Source organism: Eurytemora carolleeae, unplaced genomic scaffold (genome assembly GCF_000591075.1).
Source record: "Eurytemora carolleeae unplaced genomic scaffold, Eaff_2.0 scaffold1034, whole genome shotgun sequence".
Lineage (NCBI taxonomy): Eukaryota > Metazoa > Arthropoda > Copepoda > Calanoida > Temoridae > Eurytemora > Eurytemora carolleeae.
The window spans coordinates 25064-47183 of record NW_019396922.1 but is presented as its reverse complement, the minus strand read 5'-3'; the positions used below and the strand labels follow the sequence as shown (position 1 = coordinate 47183).

The 22120-nt window shown below is 32.5% G+C and overlaps 3 protein-coding genes and 1 long non-coding RNA gene across 7 annotated transcripts; 2 read left to right on the top strand and 2 right to left on the bottom strand.

The window, feature by feature from the left end:
- Nucleotides 1–1034: 1034 nt before the first annotated feature.
- Nucleotides 1035–4774, bottom strand: LOC111710152 (putative golgin subfamily A member 6-like protein 3). Its single transcript, XM_023484201.1, has 4 exons — nucleotides 4648–4774; nucleotides 3102–3503; nucleotides 1820–2008; nucleotides 1035–1461 (listed from the first exon to the last, which is right to left on the bottom strand). The coding sequence occupies exons 2-4, from the start codon at nucleotides 3106–3108 to the stop codon at nucleotides 1175–1177; spliced, it is 483 nt and encodes a 160-aa protein (XP_023339969.1). The 5' UTR covers nucleotides 3109–3503; nucleotides 4648–4774; the 3' UTR covers nucleotides 1035–1174.
- Nucleotides 4775–6718: 1944 nt separating this feature from the next.
- Nucleotides 6719–11366, bottom strand: LOC111710147 (uncharacterized). Of its 4 annotated transcripts, none has more exons than XM_023484196.1 (4): nucleotides 11226–11366; nucleotides 9302–9768; nucleotides 8527–8689; nucleotides 6719–7530 (listed from the first exon to the last, which is right to left on the bottom strand). In XM_023484196.1, exons 2-4 carry the CDS (start codon nucleotides 9699–9701, stop codon nucleotides 7389–7391), a joined length of 705 nt encoding a protein of 234 aa, XP_023339964.1. In that variant the 5' UTR covers nucleotides 9702–9768; nucleotides 11226–11366; the 3' UTR covers nucleotides 6719–7388. The 4 variants fall into 4 exon arrangements, with proteins under 4 accessions (XP_023339964.1, XP_023339963.1, XP_023339962.1 ...); XM_023484195.1 differs by having other exon boundaries at nucleotides 6721–7530; nucleotides 9302–9894; XM_023484194.1 differs by lacking the exon at nucleotides 11226–11366 and adding an exon at nucleotides 10291–10949 and having other exon boundaries at nucleotides 6721–7530; nucleotides 9302–9894.
- A 234-nt stretch (nucleotides 11367–11600) lies between these two features.
- Nucleotides 11601–14546, top strand: LOC111710149 (neuronal calcium sensor 2). The gene is made up of 6 exons (XM_023484199.1): nucleotides 11601–11708; nucleotides 12498–12550; nucleotides 13190–13212; nucleotides 13695–13739; nucleotides 14280–14399; nucleotides 14488–14546. Exons 1-6 carry the CDS (start codon nucleotides 11667–11669, stop codon nucleotides 14544–14546), a joined length of 342 nt encoding a protein of 113 aa, XP_023339967.1. The 5' UTR covers nucleotides 11601–11666.
- Nucleotides 14547–18050: 3504 nt separating this feature from the next.
- Nucleotides 18051–19261, top strand: LOC111710151 (uncharacterized). The gene is made up of 3 exons (XR_002767009.1): nucleotides 18051–18096; nucleotides 18631–18668; nucleotides 19000–19261. It is a non-coding gene; the product is annotated as an uncharacterized LOC111710151 (long non-coding RNA).
- The last annotated feature ends 2859 nt before the right edge of the window (nucleotides 19262–22120 follow it).

Here is a 22120-nt window from a genome sequence, read left to right as displayed (position 1 = left end):
TTTTTGAAAACGAATGAAAAACTAAACAAAAAATGATCGTTTAACGAAGCCTAGTTTTTATTAAACTTATTAAAAATTAGTTAAAAATACTCTACAGATTGACCCCGAGAAGAAAAACGTATTCAATGACCTTTTTAAAGGACGAGTTCATGATGTACAAGGGGTTGTTCGGGTTGTTCAATTTTCAGCTTTACAGTCTGCATTAGCGATCTATATTCTTGTATATCAATGGTATTACCTTAAGACAGGTTTTCTGCACTCATTACTCTACCATTAAGACGGAAAGTTAAAAAAGTGAAAAATAGATTGTCAAGTACAAAATTTATGGCAACGTAGAATTTGTACTCAGTACAGCTGTATTCAAATCACAAGTGTCAACTCTGTTTTTGTGTCCGACAAAATTATTGATAATAGTGATAATTTTAAAATAAATTGTTTTTCCTTTCATTTCGGTTTTAACCCTTTTTTATTTAATCTTAGAAAACATGTCAACTAATGTGAGAAAATTTCATTTTCCTCGTGACGTCGTGTATTAGTATAATTGGTCCATTTCACTGTTCCCACCTATTTTACTTGATAATCTATTTGGAAAAGTGAATATTCCAAATCTGATCAAAAAATTTCCAACATAACTGAACATCTGAGCCCAAAACTTAATACCTGGATTTCACGAAATGTGGTTAGGCAGTTTTGCAGATATCAAAATTTTGTTATGAAATATTATTAAATTTAGTTTCTTCAAAAACAAAACAGGAGACTCCTGGAGTTTAGCTCAACGATACCCTTTTAAATGTCAGGCTCTGGACATATAAAACTGCATAACCTCCACAGTCTAATGCTTCTCAAAACAAATAGTACCAACTACCGGGCTATTATATATCCAGTGTCTGAGGGTTTTATTAAAAAGACACTTTTTTTGCAAATTAAATTCTTTGCATTAGTTGCTTTATTAAAATGTTCTTTATATTTTCAACTTTTTCTACTTTAGAAATTTACTAAGAACAAGGTTTTGGGACTTTGAAATATTCTTTAAAAAAAAGAATAACTTCTCTTTTATTGAAAGTTACTTGTAAGCAATTAACAACATTACTATTTGAGGAAAATGATAATCTCCAGGACTGATACCTTCACTTCAGAAGACAGCCTCTCCACTTCAGAAGACAGCCTCTCCACTTCAGAAGACCAGCCTCTCCTCTTCAGAAGACCAGCCTCTCCCNGAACACAGCCTCTCCTCTTCAGAACACAGCCTCTCCTCTTCAGAACACAGCCTCTCCTCTTCAGAACACAGCCTCTCCTCTTCAGAACACAGCCTCTCCTCTTCAGAACACAGCCTCTCCTCTTCAGAACACAGCCTCTCCTCTTCAGAACACAGCCTCTCCTCTTCAGAACACAGCCTCTCCTCTTCAGAACACAGCCTCTCCACTTCAGAACACAAACTCAGATACAGTGATGTCACCATCTCTAAAACATGGATGTATATTGCAACTGTAAAATGTTTGATTTTCATTGTCTATATATATAAAGTTGTAATCTGTTTGTCTGTCTGTTTGTCCGAATCATAACTCAGGAACCAAGGACCGATTTGCTCAAATCTTTATTGGGAACTCAAGAAACCCACGGAAATGTTCTTAACTTGGGTTTAGATTTTAATAGCAAATTTTAGTTAAAAATAGGAAAAATCGTTCATGTTCGGTAATAGGGTCCGGCGGAAGTAAATTTTAGTAACCTCGGCAGCGCTGGGTTCCCAAGCTAGTTTGTTTATAAATTTTCACACAACAAAACTGGTAATTGTTGAAATTGAGGATAAAATATTGCTTACTTGGAGAAAGCAGCAGTCCTAGATTGAGTAGCACTGTAGGTAGCAGCAGTCCTAGATTGAGTAGCAATGTAGGTAGCAGCAGTCCTAGCTGAAGCAGCACTGTTGGTAGCAGCAGTCCTAGATGAAGCAGCACTGAGCAATGAGCATCACTGAAAGAAGCAGCAGTCCAACTTAGAGATCGCAACCAACCTGAATAAATTTTAGAATTATTTAGAATTTTTAAGCATTCATTTTATGGTTTGAATATTGTTGTATGTATGTCTTCTCATATTTCTGTAGAGAATCTTTAAAGCAACAAATCTTACACTTCAAAAATTAGGCCAAACATAATATACATGTGATATAATGGACAGTAGATATAATTTCGATAACTTTTTCTTTAAAGAAAGTAAAATACCTAATTCACAACAAATACCCTTGAAACAGTAATTCTCATATGTTGTTTTTCTAATTTAAAACCCTTGAAACAGTAATTCTCATATGTTGTTTTTCTAATTTAAAAAGTGTTTGATTCTGACTATTTCTCCATTGTTTCTGAAGCATGGAAATGCAAAAGTCACTTTTGTGGCGAAACCACAAATGAATATGATCAGATTATAAAAACAAAATCATGGATTTCTAATTATTAAAGAGCTACTTGAAATAATGTTTACAGTCTCTTTAAATACTTTTTAATAATTACCTTTGATATTATTTGATTCAAAATAAGAATAAAATGTTTAGCGTAAAATCCTATTCAACAAAAGAATCTACTTAACATTCTCCTAGTTAGCCATTCTAAGGTTCAAAAACGAATTAATATCATGTCAGATAAAAAGATATTTCTTTTTAATCAGAACTATTAGCATATTAAACAAAAATGAACATTTGAGCTGTGCATCATGAATTCAAATAAACATGGGATTTCAGTAACGACTTTTAGATCATCTTCGATCCATGCGGCATTTTCACTTAAGCACAACTATTGCACTATTCCAGCTTAATATCTAATTTTGCAAAACGCCTGGTCTTAAGATTTTCAAAATGTGGTCTACCATTTTTTTTCAAAATTTGTACAAATTAAATTTATTTAATAAATCAAAATTCTCTTATATTTTCGTCAATTTTTAAGATACAAGGAAGGTAGACGACTTTATGAAAAGCTTGTCAGACATACAGCCTCTTTTTTAAAATTTCTTTGAAATTTGAATATCAAAAATCAAAGACTACTTTGAGTCGTCTCTAAATTTCTAGGTTTATTGGGACACCCTGTAGAAGATTATTTCTAATAAGGGTAAATTACCTTGCATTTCTCTTCCTGGAGTGAAATCAGGGAACTCTTCAGAGGATTAAAGCTTTTGGAAACATTGGTTTCTTCTTTTTTCGACTTCTTCAGCTTAAACCCATCAGGGAATTTGAACCCGAGGGCCTGCAACGATTTCAGTTGGCTTGGAATCGGGACAAAAACGCCTCTCTTCCAGCCTTCGTAATTCCGTGTCTTGAGCTCTCGAGTTGTTTAATGTGAGAAACTTCCTTAGCATGTTGAGGGAGGATAAGGTTGCTGCATTGATAAAAACTAATCCAACTCTGGTTGGGAGAAGTCTGTTTGGATTTGACAAGGCGGTGGTAGCATGAACCTCGTGCTTTGCAAGTTCTAACAGCATACTTCCGTGAGGAAGGGAAAATACTATCCTTGCCAGTCTGCCTAACACAATAAACTTATCAATAAACGAAAAGAGATCAAGACGCCAAATGTGAAAAAAAATAATCTAGAAAATAGGCACTCCTTGCTATAGGTGTGGGAATCTTTTTTCAAATGTTGACAAACAAGTTCTGGATCAATTTTTAATTTGTTCTTTAAAAAAATGTTAAAACAAAAACCAACAGGGTTGATTTTTTGTCCAAATTTTATTTCATTTTATTTCCTCCTCCTGTAATTCTAAATACAATAATTCATAATTTGCGACTCTAAGGAAAATACATATATTGGGTTTAGACCCCTGAGAAGTTTCAATTTTAAGGAAAATAAGTGATTATGGGGAAAATATGTGAATTCTTAAAGAGACAGTTTGCGTAACTTCGAGTGACCCTCCATGCAAAGATTTACATCCATAAAAGCTTTGTCTGATAATATGATCTAGCATGAAATAGATATTCAAGTTCAGTTTCTTTATTTGAGGCGACTCCAGGAATGTGAATTGTGAATTTCTTCCTCAATGGAGATTTCATCAGAAAAAATACTTTGAGTCAAACAACATGTATGATCAGAATTAAAATTGCGTAGATTTTAGATCGACATTCTCAATTCAGGGTAAACCTTAAACCTTTGACTGATAATCAAGGACTGTAAAGTCTTTGTTTATTTCTCTTAAATGTTGATGGAAAAGCCAAATAATTCAAATGTCCGCAGTATTATAACTCAACGCGAATGACGTCACGTTGTTTCAGGAAACTCTAGAATATTCTTTGTCCAAGAGAATTTTAATAATTTGAATAAGAATATTTATATTCTGTCAACTCTAGAAAGTATAAATATCAATATTTCATAAATATAAAACAACTTGCAAACAAAGTGTTAAATAATTAAAACGTTTCTGCAGATTAAAGATGAAAAGTTCGTCATCCTTGTTCTAAAGGTTTAAAGGGTACTATTGTAAATAGGGTATGTCCCTCTTTAAATGAAAGGTCTCTATAAGCTGTAAATTTAAGAAGAAATTATGCTCTGTTTATAACTTGTGTATGTCATTAAAAAGTCATTGTTAAATGTAGTAAATCATGTTAAGGTTAACCTAATGCATTAACCTACTGAAAGCTTGGTTAAAAACAAAGTTGTAATAGAGATTATTTACCTCCACTGTCTGCAATCCTCCGTTCTGTGTACAATATTCACTAGGGAGGTATAAAGGAAGGACATGGAGCTGCTTGTTCACTCTGCTGTTCTCATTTTTACCTGGAGAAAAAAAGTTACAGGAATATAAGACGGAATCTGAATTTGTTTAATCTATTTACAATGCTAGAGAACATTCGATATAAGTGTAATTTTAATAAGTCCCCCCTCCCCCTCCCTCCCCTCCCTCTTTTTGTGCCCTAACACTTCCAATGCCGTGAAATTTGTTTACTTTTCAGGAATAGTAATTTATGAAAAAATGAGATCAGGGACAAATTAAAAATATACTTTTTTGCATTGGAAACTAAATTTTGTCTCATTAATTTTTATCAATAATTTTTAAATCTGATTATTTTTAATTGTGGTGTCTCAACAAAAGTAACTTGCGCATTTCTACTGCAGGAAAATGTAAATGATTATCAGAATTGAACACTTTTAAAACAAAAATATCCTTAACATTATACATCAGCAAAGGTTTTAAGGGTAACGATGTATATTGGGCATTTGCTGTTTGCGTGGGGTCACTTGAAATTACGCTTACAGTCCCTTTAAGGTTTTTATCCTAAAATAAATAAACGCTATTTCCTTTCTATTTAACATTTAGAAAAGAATTTTTGTATTTAGTTTTCTTATGAATTCAAAAACCTTACTTTAATTAAAGAATTATAGTAGTTTAAAGATTAAATTTAAGAATATCTCTGTAAATTATGTTATTGTTTGTTCACAATGCACATTTAAAAAAGGGGCGGAGGTCGGGGATTGTTAGAGAAATGGGTAAATTGACCAACCCTTTTCCAATTTCATTTCCAGATTCTTATTTCAACTCGACTCTCCAATAGAATTGTTTAAAGATATTATTGAGATTGTCTATAATTAATTGATATTTTTATCTAGAAGGGATTAATTTTTCAAAATTAGAATAAAACTTATTTTTTTGATAGTTTTAGAAATTTTAAAATGTTTTTTTTTTAAATTAATTAAACAAATTATTTTTGATAGTTTTGTTAATGGGGTGTACCGTGTATAGTTTAACTAACTCTCTTTATTCAAAAATTCCCGCTTCAGAGAAAAAAAAAACTTTTTTACCATTGTTAAACGCATATTGTGCATTGCGCATTGATCATTTATGCAAAATAAAATCTTCATATTTGAGAATCAGGATTCGCATTGCATTGCAAAAACCAAGAAATTTTTTTTTTTTCAATGCAAAACTTAAAAATGGAAATTTTATTCGGCATAATTTTCCTGATTTCTGATTTAGACCTTACATCTTTGATTTTTCAAGATTAAATTCTTGGATCTCTTTTTTTTTATAATGAAATTTGTTTTTAGCTGCATTAATGATTTTCTTTGACATATAGTTTGTTTTCTGTTTAAACATCGTGTACGGCAAGTTTGTGGACCCTTAAATTTTATACTAAACTGTATGCAATGTGCATGCATTTGAAAATTGGAGAACTTATTGTAATTAAAATTTTTCTATGGGAGAATAAAATCATTTTTTACATTGCACGTAACAATATAATTTTAGCGGATTTTTCTGATTTTATTGTTGGATACTCAAAATTTTTCCATTTTTTTAAATTTAGATAATGTGCCACACCAAATTTGGGCCTAATCAGTTCAGTCGTTTTTAGGTCTAACGGAAAGACACAAACAGACATGCTGACAGACATGAAACATTGAACAGTGAGATCCTGAAATATGCTAAAACGTTTCTGTTTTTACTCAAATTTGACTTTTTTTACAAAAAATTCTAATTTTAAAAAATTCTTTCAAGTGTGCATAACTAAATACACTTCAAGAACATATGTAAACAGGAATAACTATATTTGCTCATAAATACACTCTTAAGGAAACACAATTAGCAATGTATGTTTAGTTCTATACAGCATTTATTTTCAAACACAAAATACAACATAATAAAAGGAATTAAAAGTAAAACAAAATAAATGTTTTTAATATTATTTTTTGCAGGGAATAGTGGCGTTTATGATTTTTTGGTTTTAACAAGTAAAGCCCTTTATAAGAAATAATATTTAGATACAAATTATTAATTAAATTGAAAAGTGATTTTAAAAAAACCACATTAACATGTAATTTATTTTTGGTTTTCAGCGTTAGCATATACACGTACTTTCAAAACTCTATGTTTACATAAATATTGAATATTATAAAAATGAAAAGTATTACAAGTTATCATAATTCTGTTTGCTAAAGGAGCATACATACATACAATGCATGAAATAATAATAGAAAATTTGCTAAAAAATTAAAGGTTTTTCGATAAAACAGAATCTTCTCTTCTAAATTTTGGGGAAAAATTTTAACATTTTCCTTATTTCAATATATTTGAAACAAAAAATACAAAGAATTTTTAGGCACTGATATTTATTCTGAATTAAGAGTACAAATAGCTTAAGATAAATAGAATACAGTTTTGGAACTTTTTGCAGAATCTCTGCTATGAATAAAAATTGTAAATTTTTTTATCAGAAAGGTGAAAGTAGACTAATGTTAAAGGACGACTGCAAGTTGCAACATGAATTCAAGTAAGTAAAGCGTTATACAGGATCGATACACAATGGTACCCTTTTTTCTTGAATTAAAAGTTCAGAAAATATCATCTTTTTTTACTAAAAATTTCTAATTGTTTAACACAAATTTTAAATGCTCCAAAAAGAAATTCCCCTTTTTATCTGTTTATTTGATGGATTGGAAAAGGATGATAATGTATGTGATAGTAATTGATAGCATAGCAGTAAGTGTGTCCCGTTGTATAGTAAAGAAACCAAAGCCAGTAAAGGGTCCAACCCTCCGTAGCTTTGCAGACACAATAGCAAACCTAAACATAAAAAACAAACTTTGATTGTTTGATCTTACAAAATTTAAAGTCTAATTTAAATACTAAGGATGTTAGGTCACTAGAAATTCTCTGGAAGGGTCTGGTTCATTTGGTGTAATGTCCCATTTTGCATGGTATAATCTGTATGTGCACTGTACAGCTGTATTCGTACAGCTCGCTCTAGCTAGCTGGTTAGTTGTCGGCCTTATGTTCCGCCGGTGTACATTTGAAAATCCGAGCTGGGCCAACCTTTCCAGTACTACTTTGAACAGTACCGCCAATTTACAGTTACTAAAGCGGCAGAGGAGTGTGGCCTGGTTCTTGAAATTAACTGGACTGAACAGTGAGGTTAAAAAGAGATAGGGCCGGTTAAGAAAACTAGAGCATATAGAGGCAAGGGTAAGGTTCTTTGAAGGTTTGGGGAGATTTTTAGGTTAAACAAATCAGATTAAACTCTATTACAATTTAGTCCCAATTCATAAAGACTCCAGTTAGAGTTTCTTATCGTTATTTTATGCAAGAAAAGCATGCAATAATAACACAAAGGTTTTCTTTTGTTTCAAGTAAAAATTGCACAAAATTTCGCATAATTGTGCATTGATGCGCAAGAAAATTACTTATTTCGGATGAATGTACCATTTCCCGCAAATGAATGTGCAATTTCTTTCAGAACTGGTCACATATTGATGCGCAAATGATGCACAATTTGTTGCAAAAGAAATCATTTTGTGCAAAAACGCAAACATTGTTGCACCGCAAGAGAATCTACTGTTTTTGTGGAAACCCAACTCCAGCCTTATTTTATTCTTCTGAATTATCTAAATTGTGTGTACTTCAAACTTAGAATCAATTTTCTAAGTACTGAAATTTGAAAATAAAGCCAATCTTGGAGTTGAATTTATTCAAGTTGAATAGGGCAGGCCACTACAAATTTGTTAGATCAATCACTGTCCCTGCCTTTCTCAGATATAGAGAATGTGGCCTAAGGTTTCCTACCTTTTCATATCTCGAAGAGTTGCTTGTTGAAGACCTTGCTCCTCTGCCATATCTGCTGCTGAATCCATTAGACTATAAAGATCTTCCAGAACATTAACAATAGTCATCAAATTAATCAAGATTCCAAATGCAGGGAAAAGACTGCCAAAGCTATATATATCTTCTAAACAAAAAAAAATAATTTGTTTTTTTTGATGAAAAGTTAACTCTAATTGCAATATTATTCTCATGGTGTAACATGGGCATCGATTTAAGGTTCGTTCTGTTTTATTTTCTTTAAGTTATGCAAAATCTTCACTCTGAATCAAGCATCAAGCAAACCAGCGTAACAAAACGATTTATAAAAACGATTTTTCAAATCATTTAAATAATTTGTTTTGGTTGATATCATTGGTCAAAGTGAAATTTTCTCATAATGTATAAAAAGCAAACTTAAAGAATACACTATAGAGTACACTATAGAGTACACTATAGAGTACACTATAGAGTACACTATAGAGTACACTATAGAGTACACTATAGAGTATACTATAGAGTACACTATAGAGTACACTATTATAGAGTACACTATTATAGAGTACACTATTTTGAAATAGTTGAAACAACTGAACATTTTAAATATAAAACACCTTGAGTATTTAAAAATGGATCTCAAAATGATGCCCATTTTTAGATTTGTTTTGGTCAAAGTAATATGTTACCGTCATATGTACACACACCTTTATCTACCCACTTAGCATATATTACACATCTTGCTAATGTTTAATGTTATAACCTGCAACAAATCCAAGATATGAGGAGGATATCGCCAATAACTGTGCAAATGGAAACATGAACGTTGCCAGAAGTTTCATTGCATGTCTTAGCTTTTCAAAGTCCAGCAAAATTTCCTCAAAATCATTGATGCTTGTCTTGCTTTCAGAGAATTTGAAATTTATCTTTGTTTTTAAGTCTTTAACCCAAAGAAATGAAACAATTCCAAGAACTCCATAGTCAACAATCACATACATATAGTTGAGAATGAGTGCAAATGTAAGAGAGAATATTTCTGCCAGTGTTTTCTGCTCTATTAGAAGCGGAACTTCTGTAAGTATATTTCCAAAAATGTAGATAGCTATGATGAGACCATTCAGAGACAGATTCCTCCAGCAGCATGGTGTACTTTTACCCAACATACAGTTAGGACCTAAGCGCTGTCCAGTTACAGCAAGTACGATGGCCAGTCCGGATCCGCCAATGTAACTGATGACGTTAAAAGAGAATGCTATCACAGATTTCATGTTGAGGTCGTTGTTCAGAAAATCATTTATTTTAAAGAAAAGGTATATAGTATACGGCAGGATTCGGAACAGATTGAAAACTACAAACCTAGTATTTACCAGATTTACTTTAGGTTGTCCATCTTTAGTTTCCTTCAATGGAAGAAATCCAAGTTTTATAAAGCGTTTGATAGTGTTCGCGGACTCCATAATTGTCTTACCAATTTGAAGAGAAGGAGGGTTGGGAATACATTGAGGAAATTACTTTGCACTGCCACTATTTGTACATTTACGAGCAATGCAAACAATATCCAGTATTCATTAAAACTGTGCGGACACATTGAACTTACTTGGGTGTATATTTCTCCCTTTAATCCCCCCTTCCCCCCTGCCCTGCATAGTGTCATTTTTTTGTCATTGCAAGGTTATCAAAAAGTTTTTTTTTGTAAAAACTGATTTTATGGTGTGAAAATTTAAAAGAATATATGATCAACCAAATGTAAACCCTATTTTTATTCATCGAACCTCTGAAAAAAAACATTATCCACCTTGAAGTGGAGTATCTACCGGATTTTTTCCGGCCAAAAAGGGTGCCAAAAACCCCCTTTCTGGTGAAATTTCTTTTTACGTTATTAATAGTATTTATACTATGAGGCAGGACATAATGATTGTTTTGTTTTTCAAAAAAAAAATTTGAAAAAATTTGATATTAAACTTATCTCTGACTTTATATACAGAATTCTGCTGAATAATGAATTAAAAAAGTATATCTTAATTTTAATTTCCATCGAAAGCCAAAAATTCCAGAAAATTTCCGTCGTAAGCCAGAAATTCCGGAAACCAGAAAATTTCCAGAACGAAAAATTACTGGAATTTCGTTTTTCTTTTCCGGTAATTATAATTTCCGGCGACAAAATTCTGGCGGAAAATTGGACTCTCTACTTTGAAGTAGAGTTGTTCAATTATGCATATACAATATTCCTTTCAAACGCATTATCAATACTATTGTAATATATTATTGTCCAGAGTAAATTAATTGGTTTAAATAATGAACATTAACACTATAGTTTTTTGTTTCGATTTAGGTTGTTTTAAATATTAGCAAAGGGAACTGAGTTTTTGACACAAACTCTGGTTTTCCATCCATATATCTTAACAACCAGATGTCGTAGACCTTTTTGCTTTTAAATATAAATTCTGTTAAATAAAATACTTTGAGTTTAAAATATCGAAGGTTTAAACTATTGGGTTGCAAAGATATAGGGATTAAAAAAAAATTAATTTGTGGCAAAAATCAATTCCTTTGAACGAATGTGAACGAATATTTTCGTTTTCTTTCCCATATTTGCTCGGAGAACAACATTTTCGCGAAAGAAATTGAACGAAAATTTTCAAACATCTACAGATTTACCCACAAAAGATAACATTTAAATGACCGACCTGAAACTTTAAAAACTAGAGGCTGAATTTGATTTTCAGCGAGGAAAAAAATATTGAATAAATTTCAGTCGTCTCTAAACTCTGATTCTTTGTGAGGAGGCCTGTGATATTGTACCGGAAGAGAACTGTGATATTGTACCGGAAGAGAACTGTGATATTGTACCGGAAGAGAACTGTGATATTGTACCGGAAGCGAACTGTGATATTGTACCGGAAGTTTGCTGTTATCATACAAATATATCTGTTATTTTTTCATGCATTCTTGTAGTGCATTACAATACATAATTATAGATATTATAATAATACTGATAATAAGAATAATAATATAATAATGATTATTATCAGGGATACTCTCCATCCTAAAAGTTGCCATGTCTAAACATTTAACATGAAAAAAGTTAATTTGTTATTTGAATATGTTCTCCTTCTAGAAAAATAGATATGGGATCAAGTCTCAGTGCTGAGGACCTTAGTTGGCTCAAGGTTAGACAAAACTTTAAAAGTAAATGATGGAAAGTTTTTTTAATCAAATATGTTACTTTTAATTTCCAATTTTAATAAATGGGCCTTCCTAGAAAAAAAATAAAATAAAATTACGTTTCATTAAAAGTCAAGGAAAAAAATGAAGTGCTATGAAGGGACTTGAGACGTAATTTCAAGGGACCCTCCATATCCTTCTATCTGAAAGTGTGTTTTCACCAAAGGTATCTATGGTCTAGAGTGGCATATCTAATTCACAGCTGTATCCTTCTATCTTCCTCACAGATATCTATGAATTTCATATCGCTTTTATAGAAAAACCACAATTGAAAATATTCAATTTTTATCCACTATTTATTTCTGTTATTTAAGGTCACTGGAAATTACGTCTAAGTAGACCCTTAAAGGAATTGAGTCTATGCCACAAGCTCTAATTTTTTAATCTCTATATCTTTGCAACCCAATGTCGTACACCTTAGATATTTTAAACCATAAATTCTGTTAGATCAAATATTTTAAGTTTGAAATATCAAAGGTTTTCACCATCAGGTTGCAAATATATAGGAATTAGAACATTTGAGTTTGTGACAAAGACTCAATTCCTTTGGCAAATATGATTACATATCTTGCATATCTTAATCTGTTGAAGCTAGATCATATTGGACTAATGGTCTTTGGGACTAACGTTCAATTTCATTTGGTAAAGTCAGCCGGTTATTAGTCCAATGGAACATTAGTACAGATGAACATTTTGAACGATAGTCCAGTTGATATGACACCCATCTGTTCTAGGAGAAGACGGGAGAATCCGAGAGTATTTTGAATAAAGCATACAAGGATTACAAGTAGGATATATTGATAATTATTTTTAAAGGGACCGTTCTTTATTTCAGGAAATTAGGGAGATAAGATAATAATTTAAAGTTTATTTTTTCGTTGAAATTTGTTTGTTTTTACTGAGCGAACAATATTTTGCAACACACTTTTTGAAAAATAATAGTTTTTTAATGAACGAACAACTTGATCAAACTAACGATTTTACTGAACGAACGATTTTACCGAACGAGCGATTTAATGAAACAAAGGAGCGATTTTGCTGAACGAACGATTTTATTGAACGATTATTCAGTGAAAAACGAACTAAAAAGATGGAAAATGAACGATCATTTTAAGTAAAAACAAAATCAATTTTTGTTGAACGATTGAAAAAAACGATGAACGATGAAAAGATATATCTTATGCGAAATTGCTGATACGACTTTGTGACCTCGTTTCACGAAATTTTTATTTTACTCTCAAGTATTTCAAAATTAAATTCAGCCTACATGCATTGTTTTCTGATTACCTCTGTACAGAAATGTTTTACCAAAAAGTAAAGAGGCCTAAAATGTTTTTACAATTTTTCGGAGAGTGGTGGTGGAGGGAAGTGGAGATATTTAAATTTAAATTTTATTGCCAAAAAATGTTGTAAAAGTTATGTTTAGGAAAGATATGAATGGTGCAACAGGGAAATCCCTGGATTTCATTTTTTCAACATCATTCAAAACTTTTTAAAACTTTTTTGACGCAAAACCTCAGTAGCTTACTAAAGTTGATTAAAACATTGCAAATCAAATTTCAAGTTTTTTTTATTTGCTTTGAAAATTAGTAATTGTAATTAAATAATAAAAATGTTTTTTCTCATTAAATTGGCAAGATCAACTATTTTTTTATAAATACTGAACCATAGATATTTTGTTATTATCACCATAATAAAAGTGGTCCATGAAGGAGTCGAAACTTTTGATGATCCACACCGGAATTTTTTAATCAAACTCTTAATCCGGCAACAACAGCTGTCCGTAGTTTTGCGATCTTTAATTTTCTTGAATATAATAAAAGGAATTAACTAAACTAACTAACTTTAAAATTATTCGGATAAGCGCTAATTGCGAAGATATTAAAATTGACCAATTTCATTTTGTTAAAAAACCAAGTTTTCTGAACCAGAATTAAACTTTGAGAATTTCTGCGCAAAAATAGCACAATTTCAAGGTAATTACCAGTCGTAATTAAATGTCGTCTTATAGATATTTTCCCTGAGGATAAATTGGGAATAAATTACAAATGTTAAAATCGTAAAATGTTTCAAAATCTACTATACAAGAGAACAAACTACAATCGAATCGCATATATCAATACAATGAAGACGACTTTCGATATCAATTTTGATATACATCAGCTATGCAACAGCATATACACAAAAGTATAAAGAAAAAAAGAGAAACTGTCAATAAAAAATTTAGCCGTGAGATTTATTCGAAAAAAACTTGTTAACAATCAAAACTTAAATTAAAAGTCGTCTTAATGGTATTGATAATACTGCCGACCACTATATGTAGTTTAAAAATTATCTAAAATTTATACTTCTATACATTTTGTTATGTTTGTTTACATTTTTGTCAAAAAATGACGTCAATATTAAAATTTTTCTGTTTTTTTATTGAAAAATTATTACTTTTTATCACTTTAAAGTTTTGTTAAGAAATGAAGTCAGTATTTTATAATTTTCTGTATTTTTTCCCTGAAAATTAGGTCGTTACGTTGAGGATATTCCAGATCAAGAGAAAGAAGGGTTTAAACATCTATTCAGAGCTTTTGACCGGGATGGAAATGGATTTATAAACTTTAGGTCATTTTTTATTAAAGAATTTTGTTTAAAATTTAAATGAAAATTGTCAGAGATTGGAACTTTTGTGTGCATTTTTCATAAACATGAACATGAACAATACTAATTTTTAAGTTATTCCTGAAGGGTATAACCATCACGGGATTTCGAACAGGAATGAACTTAATCCGTAAATCTTGATAATCAATGTGGACACTTTTTAATTTAATGATCAATAGATCTGCAGAAGATGGAGATCAATGCTTGATCCTGAGACCTGTAAGTTCACAACATAAAAAAACAATTATCATTGTGATACGGTTTTACTCTTACAAAGATTGAAAGCTATGCACACCCTTCCAACATACAATTTCTCTTTTATCATTTATTTTCAATTACATTGAAACCCTTAATAACGAATACGTCGAAAGAATTCATCAATGTCGTATTCTTTCTGCTAATGGAATGTTGCAGATATTTAGTTTTTTAATTAAATGATTATAAGGAACTCCTCAAAACTGTTCCCGCATATTCATGGATATTTATTTATTTTCGCAAATACTGAAATTTACGTAATATATAGTATAAAACTCATTGAAAAATTGTCAAGACGACATTTGATAAATTCTTCCGATGTATTCGTTATTAAGGGTTTCACTGTATAAAAATTGTATTTTTCAGAGAATTTTTTCTAAAATGTTTAAAAGCAAAACGTCCTTTAAACCAAAAACAAAAGACCCAATACAACAAAACGCCCGATGTAACAAAACGCCCAAAATCAGAAAAAAAACCGTCCTAAACAATGAAAGTATTAATATTAAGATCTAAAAACATCAAAACTTGTAATCCACATCTACAGTGAATCCCATAATGCTGTCAATATTTGTTGAATAAATAGAAATTTTATATGTTTCCACTTATAACTCCTCTTGCTGTCGAGCAACTAATAAAATGCTGTCGAGCAACTAATAAAATGCTGTAGAGCAACTAATAAAATGCTGTAGAGCAACTAATAAAATGCTGTAGAGCAACTAATAAAATGCCTGATATTTAACCAGATAATTTTATTTACTCAACATTGTGCTTAAAATTAAAACTTGACGTAACAGAGTAATGTCCCGCCATAAATTTTACCTTTGCTTTTTGTTTGCTTTACAGTTTTCTTGTCGTGCAGTGTAAGAAATATACTTTAACCACGGGCAGCCGTAGTACATTTGAATTTCCGAGCCGGGTCAACCTTTCCGGTTCAAGTCCCAGTGTGTACTGTACCTAGCTCTATGGATAGGACTAGCCGGTGGAACAAGATTGACGCGGTCAGACTTTATGCTTCATAAAGGTTCAATTTACTTTTACGAAAGGGGCAGAGGTGCAACATTTGTATTGATAATCTTGTTCAGGAAGAATCTCTTCGATTGGTGTTTAGATTGTATGATACTCAAAATAGGTAATATATACTTTTTGTAAAAAAGTTTGGATTCAGAACAAAATATATTAACTGAAACAAGACATATTTTTATCCATTTCATGAGTCCGAGAACACTTTCAAGGAAACCGTATAAGTTCATATGACCATCTGTTTATAGGTCATAGGTTATAGGTGATTTGCAGATTTTTGCTTCAGTGATAACAAAAAGAAATTATCAGAAATAAGCACGTTTAAAGTAGATCAGACGACAGAATAGTTAAATGGTACCCTTGTGAATTGTGACTTATAATTCGTCTGCAGATATTTTCACTTAAATCAATGAAGAACAACTTTAGAAATATTTAAAATCAGTTTTAAAAATATTTCACTGAATTTAACAATATTATTTCTACTAACGTAAAGTATATAAATATCATGCAAGAAGGTTTCAAAAAAGGCATTTTTAGAAACTTAGCTCTCAACTTTATCTTAGGAAGGAAATAAGTATGCACGAGGCGGCAATAATCTGGAACAAGGAAAAGAAACAATTGCAAAATTTATCAGCAAAATATGTGCAAACTTTTTTCTTTTCTAATATGCTTTATAAAGTTATAAAATGATGAAATCCAATGAACGGAAATATAATTAGTTTTGTATGTTATATTGTCCCTTTCATAACAGTGGTCGGGCATTATATCAATACATGAAGACGACTTTTTATTTAAGTTTTGAAAGTTTACAAGTGTTTTCAAGTGGTTTAGGAAAGCTTTTTAAATTGACAGCTTTTCTTTGTTTTTATGTTTATTGCATCCATGCTGTCTAAAAGCTTTGATGTGAATCAAAATTAAAATCGAAAATCGTCTTCATTGTATTTATAGGTTTTTTTTATTAACAAAGTTCTAAAAATGTCACATTGGTCAATAATCTACTCTATGATCGTTGATTTGTTTGCAATTGATTTATATAATATTGGGTTCCATCTGGATTCCTCCCATGCAGAATTCCTCCCACGGGATTCCTCCCATGGGATTCCTCCCATGAGATTCCTCCCACCAGGATTCCTCCCACACGGGATTCCTCCCCCATAGGATTCCTCCCAAACGGGATTCCTCCCCCATGGGATTCCTCCCACACGGGATTCCTCCTATAGGATTCCTCCCATAGGATTCCTGCCACGGGATTCCTCCCACATGGGATTCCTCCCAAACGGGATTCCTCTCCCATGGGATTCCTCCCACACGGGATTTCACCTACAGGATTCCTCCCACAGGATTCCTGCCACATGGGATTCCTCCCACAGGATTCCTCCCACACGGAATTCCTCCCACACAGAATTCCTCCCACTGAATACAGAGTAGATAAGTGTATATATTTTAATACTTTATTGGAGCAGCTGACAATCTAGCTGCAAACAATCCTCCTGCCGGGCGAAAGTATAAAGTCCTATCAGAGAGACTTGCTGCCAAAGTCAATAACTATCAGGCCAGCCAAAACAAATTGGCCTACCTCAGAGCAGTTGCTAACATTTTCAGCTTTGCATGAATTCTTTAGTATAAATTTTTATCAAGTTGTATATTTATAAAATCAAGTTGTATATTTATAAAATCAAGTTGTATATTTATAAAATCAAGTTGTATATTTATATAAAAAAAAAATATTTTAGATTAGTTTACTAATTTTCTTTTGAATCAATATTTCCTATCTTTTAAAAATGCTTCCACTTCTAAAATATTCTTTCCTAAAAAAAATTAAAAATGGCGTGTTAAAATACTTGACCTCCTCGTAGTGCATGCTGGTTCAGACAGACAAAGTATTAAATCATATATGATCACTATAACATAATCAAATGCGGGGATCTTATCCGATGTGGATCCTTAGTTAACAACTGTGGGAGGAATCCTCTGTGGGAGGAATTCCATGTGGGAGGAATCCTGTGTAGGAGGAACCCTGTGTGGGAGGAATCCTGTGTGGGAGGAATCCTGTGTGGGAGGAATCCCATGTGGGTGGAATCCTGTGTGGGAGGAATCCCATGTGGGAGGAATTCTGTGTGGGAGGAATCCTATGAGGGAGGAATCCTGTGTGGGAGGAATCCCGTTTGGGAGGAATCCTGTTGGGAGGAGTGCCGTGGGAGGAATCCTGTTGGGAGGAATTCCATGACTACCATAATATTGATATGCGGGAAAATCTTAAATTTGATTGGATTGACACAGTTAAAACTGATGATAGGGATTTTAAAAAAATACTGTTCTAACAAGATTTATTATTTTTTCTACATTTTGTTTCTTGACATTTTGTAGTTTAATATTTATGAGACGGATCAGGATAAAGAACGAACCGTGGTGAGTAGTAAATATAGTATAATTCATATGCTGGTTAAAATCATTAAAAGTAACTTTAGCTATACAGTCCCCAGCTCATATTAAGTGCAATCTAACTCAATATTATTTGTAAAAATGTTGTTCGTGTAACTGTACATTATTTTATTTTAAAGAAACACCAAACGTTGGTATATTTTGCGTCCAAGGTTATTGATTTACAAAGGGTTCCCTTTAATCCTTTTTCTAAGAAACAATGATAAAGATATTATTGTTTTTCTAACTGAAAACCAAGCCAAAGCTTTTTTAATTAGATTAGTATTGATGGCACTCTTGAAATAAAGGGTTAATTACCATGACGTAAAAATTTTCATCTTTAAATCAATTCTTAAAAATCAAATTAAAGTTGTGCCCCAAATTTTTCCAGCGGGGGGCGTCCCATAACTTTTCCAGGGAGGGGGCTATGGGAGGTCCCTCCGATTTACCAGGGAGTATGTCACCCTCCTCCCCCCCCCCCCTACCTTAAGCCTAACATCATTTGTACAAAGATTACTTCAGATTGATGAAGAGACTTTTGTTTCTAAAAGTTTGATCAGGTATCTTTTATATTATAAATAAAGAAGATATGGAACTATTTCTTAGACCTTGTTTTACCTTAAAGTTCTCAACCCTGCATGAAGTTTTGGGTTGGAAAAATGACTTAACTTATGAATTTTTATTAGAATATATAAAAAAAAATAAAAATGTCATGGAAAACAAGCTACAGGGACGGTAAATATTTTATCAAACAATAAACGTTATATTAAAAATATAGCAAGAAAAACTGGTTCAGTAAAGTAACCCAATAAAGTTTTAAGGGCAGGGTTTCATTTTAACAATATAACAAGTTCCTCTTTTAAAAGAAAAAGATTTTTTACAATATTTTAGACTCGAAACTGGAAAACTACAGGCTCAGCTGTGATGTGTACATGTAAAAGCGTACAGTACATTGTACACAGAAACATTCACAATTCGTAAAATAGAGATTATAAAATAAATCAATTATTGTAAATGATAAGAGATACATACGCATGTTTTACAAATAAATCTTTCTTACCTAATACCTATGCAATAAAAAAATGTAAATATAGCTGTCTGTTTCTATCATATGTATTCTTACAGGTTGAAAAAATAAAGTCACTGCTTAGCAGGGTTTAACAATTCTGTGAATCCATTGTAAACTATTGCATTAATAATGACAAATGGAAAAGGAAAGTTTAGGCAAGGAGTGGATATTTTCGACAAAAGAACTTTTGATTCTTGTAAGTTCATCTTGGACAGTGCTTCAGAATACAGCCTCGTCTACAATATTTTCCTCGCAGCAGACAGAATAAAACCGGTTTCATAGTGTATGGTGCACAACCTATCAGGTTTCTACTTTCTGTGTTTTCATTTTCCTTGATTCTGGCAAGAGTGAGGGGGAGCTTACAGGGGCGTACGAGGGCTTTTGTTTAGGGGGGGGGCACAATTTGCCCCCCCTAAATTTTTTTGGTCCCCCCCTTGGCAATATTGTGCCCCCCCCCTTAAAAACCCCTTTATTGAAAAAATATTAATACCTTTCTTAATTTTTTTGCCCCCCCCTGGACTTGTTTTGTTCACCATAGAAATACACCTTAGAGTCTAAAAATTATTCCTTTGCTTGAAAAACTAACTTTTTGACTTAATAAATTTATCACTTAACTCCATCACAGCTAACTAAATCAATAATCACAGCATCAATAAAAATTATATTTTTACTAATAAACGAATTTTTTTCTGAAATTTTTAGATAGAATTTACTCAATCAACATATTCAACAACTCTTTTCAGCTACAATTTTCTGGGATTTGCTTACACAAACATTTCAATGATTTTTTTCAGTAGAGAGGTCAGACAGCCTTATAGGGTGTAAAGCTATAAGTGCAAGATCGTTAAGTCTGCTCTCCGTCATAGTACATCTTGTGTAATGAAGTATTCTCTTTAGAAGGCTAAAACTTTTCTCTCCTTGTAATAACAGTGAATTTAGACAAATCCTTAGTCTTTGTCATTGTCAGGTGTTACTTTCGAAACGTAGTTTCCTTTTAATTTTGTATTTTTGGAACTCCCAGGGGGGGGCAAGAGGACTACTGCCCCCCTTAGGTACACCACTGTGCCTGACCTGAGGAAGGGAAATGCAAGCAGATGTAATATTAAAAGAGCCTCCCCCATGGGTGCCCCCCCTCAGCCTCTCAGGGGGGGCACGCGTAGAGGGGGCGGGGGGGGCGGCCCCCCTCGTACGCCCCTGAGAGAAGCATAGAGAAACCCCTCCTACTCTGCACTATTATTTTCTTTTTTTCCAAGCAGGGTGTAATGCCATGTTTTATTCCGCACAGAATTTTGTTCAGCCGCAAGAAACTGGAGAGAGTTGTATAAGAACCTGACTATTCTGAGCTTCCTTGATGCCTACAGAGGCGCAACTAGGGGGGACGGCCGGGCGCGCGCCCTCCCCTAGCACCTGAGAGGGGGGGCGCGGCCCCCCTGCAGAATGAAAAGAAAGAAAGAATGGCGAAAATCAGTATCACTGTAAAAAACCTCCATTCTCCAGGTTAATACAGTATATAATATTTTCCATTTGTTTGCTGGGGTGTATCCGGGGGATTTACACCCGGCCCTGGCTAAAGTTTCTTTAGTTTGCCAGTTTCTCTCTTTCACCCTGTATCTCTGAGTACTTTTAGAAGCACCGAGAAAGGCCAAGTTGTTGCTTCTCTGAAAGCTAGATGCACACTGGTTTTATGACAATTAATTTCAATTTTTTTCAGGAAGATGAAGAAATGAATGTTGTCTTAAATTGGGAAAAAATAACCGGAATGTTCTCTGACCTCGGATTTTCCGACCAAATAATGTATTTTCTCTTTAAAAAGGTCGTTAATAATGGTTAACAAAAGGTCGTCGTTAACAGTTAACGAAGGATCATTTTTAAAAACAATTTATTATAAAAAAAGTGAAAATAATCCATCCCTAGCCACATGTCAAGAAAAATAAAATATCTTAACTTGAAAAAAAGTTTAACATGTGGCTACCGGGTTGTTAATTGTTTTTTTTTGGTTTTTCGATCGTTTTCAAAAACGATCACTTAGTTTTCGGGAAAGAAAACAATCCTTTTTAAAAATAACTTTTAGAAAACGATCGTTTTTTAAAAATAACGCTTTTAAAAAAAAAATTTCATTGAAAAATAGGTTTTTAAAAATGAAAGTAATTAGATGTATGTTATCATGTTTATATGTTTTAGGAGGGGTTGGATTCGTTGGATGAGTAAGGAGAGGTAGAAAACAGGTTAAGAGAAAATGACGTCAGTGACAGAGTCACACAGTTAGTTTAGTTACGAAGTGTTCAAAGTTAGGATTACTAGAAATTATATAGGCTGTCTATCCGACATAAAATAGCCGGGAGTATCCTAAAAGATTGACATATTAAACTCAACAAAAAATATTGCAAATTTTTGTGTGAATGACTAATTTTGTCTTGTAATTCAACGCGGCATGGGCGCGAGTATCTCCTTTGGGCTTCTGCCTCAGGGTTATTGTGAATGAAAAACCCCTAAATCTTGAAAAGACGACATCTAGTGTTCTATCTTTAATGTTCTTCTCTGATTTTCTAATTGAACTAAAATGAATAGCTCTTTTGCTCATGGTAAATTGAAAAGTCAAAATGACTGTCTTATGTTTATCTGATAAAATTGGCAGAGTTTACTATTTATATTTATATGCTTATTTCTTAGTATTAATTTAGTAACTTATTGTTTTATAAGACATATAGGGACAGGGTTACCCACAAAGGATGAGACTTCAGAGACAACTGTACGGAATTTATACTGTCCCTGCAGCTTCACTTGTTTCTTTCTTTGCAAACTCATTAAATATGCCTTTTTAAAGACTAAATTCAAGGCAGAAGTCTCACTTTGATCTTCATGAGTTTCAGGTCGTCTTTACAGTCTCATCCTTTGTGGGTATTATTATTTATTTCCCTGGTTAGTCCGGGGTGCAGTGCAAAA

Bases quoted from the DNA above. Each gene is read 5' to 3' on its own strand.
- LOC111710147 (XM_023484193.1), bottom strand. From the start codon at position 9,995: ATGGAGTCCGCGAACACTATCAAACGCTTTATAAAACTTGGATTTCTT. The intron at 8,690-9,301 runs GTTATAACATTA...TTTTTTGTTTAG, and splicing joins ATATCTTGGATTTGTTGCAG to AAGATATATATAGCTTTGGC. The intron at 7,531-8,526 runs GTAGGAAACCTT...TTTTATGTTTAG, and splicing joins ACTCTTCGAGATATGAAAAG to GTTTGCTATTGTGTCTGCAA.
- LOC111710149 (XM_023484199.1), top strand. From the start codon at position 11,667: ATGGGATCAAGTCTCAGTGCTGAGGACCTTAGTTGGCTCAAG. The intron at 11,709-12,497 runs GTTAGACAAAAC...CATCTGTTCTAG, and splicing joins AGGACCTTAGTTGGCTCAAG to GAGAAGACGGGAGAATCCGA. The intron at 13,740-14,279 runs GTAATTACCAGT...CCTGAAAATTAG, and splicing joins AAAAATAGCACAATTTCAAG to GTCGTTACGTTGAGGATATT.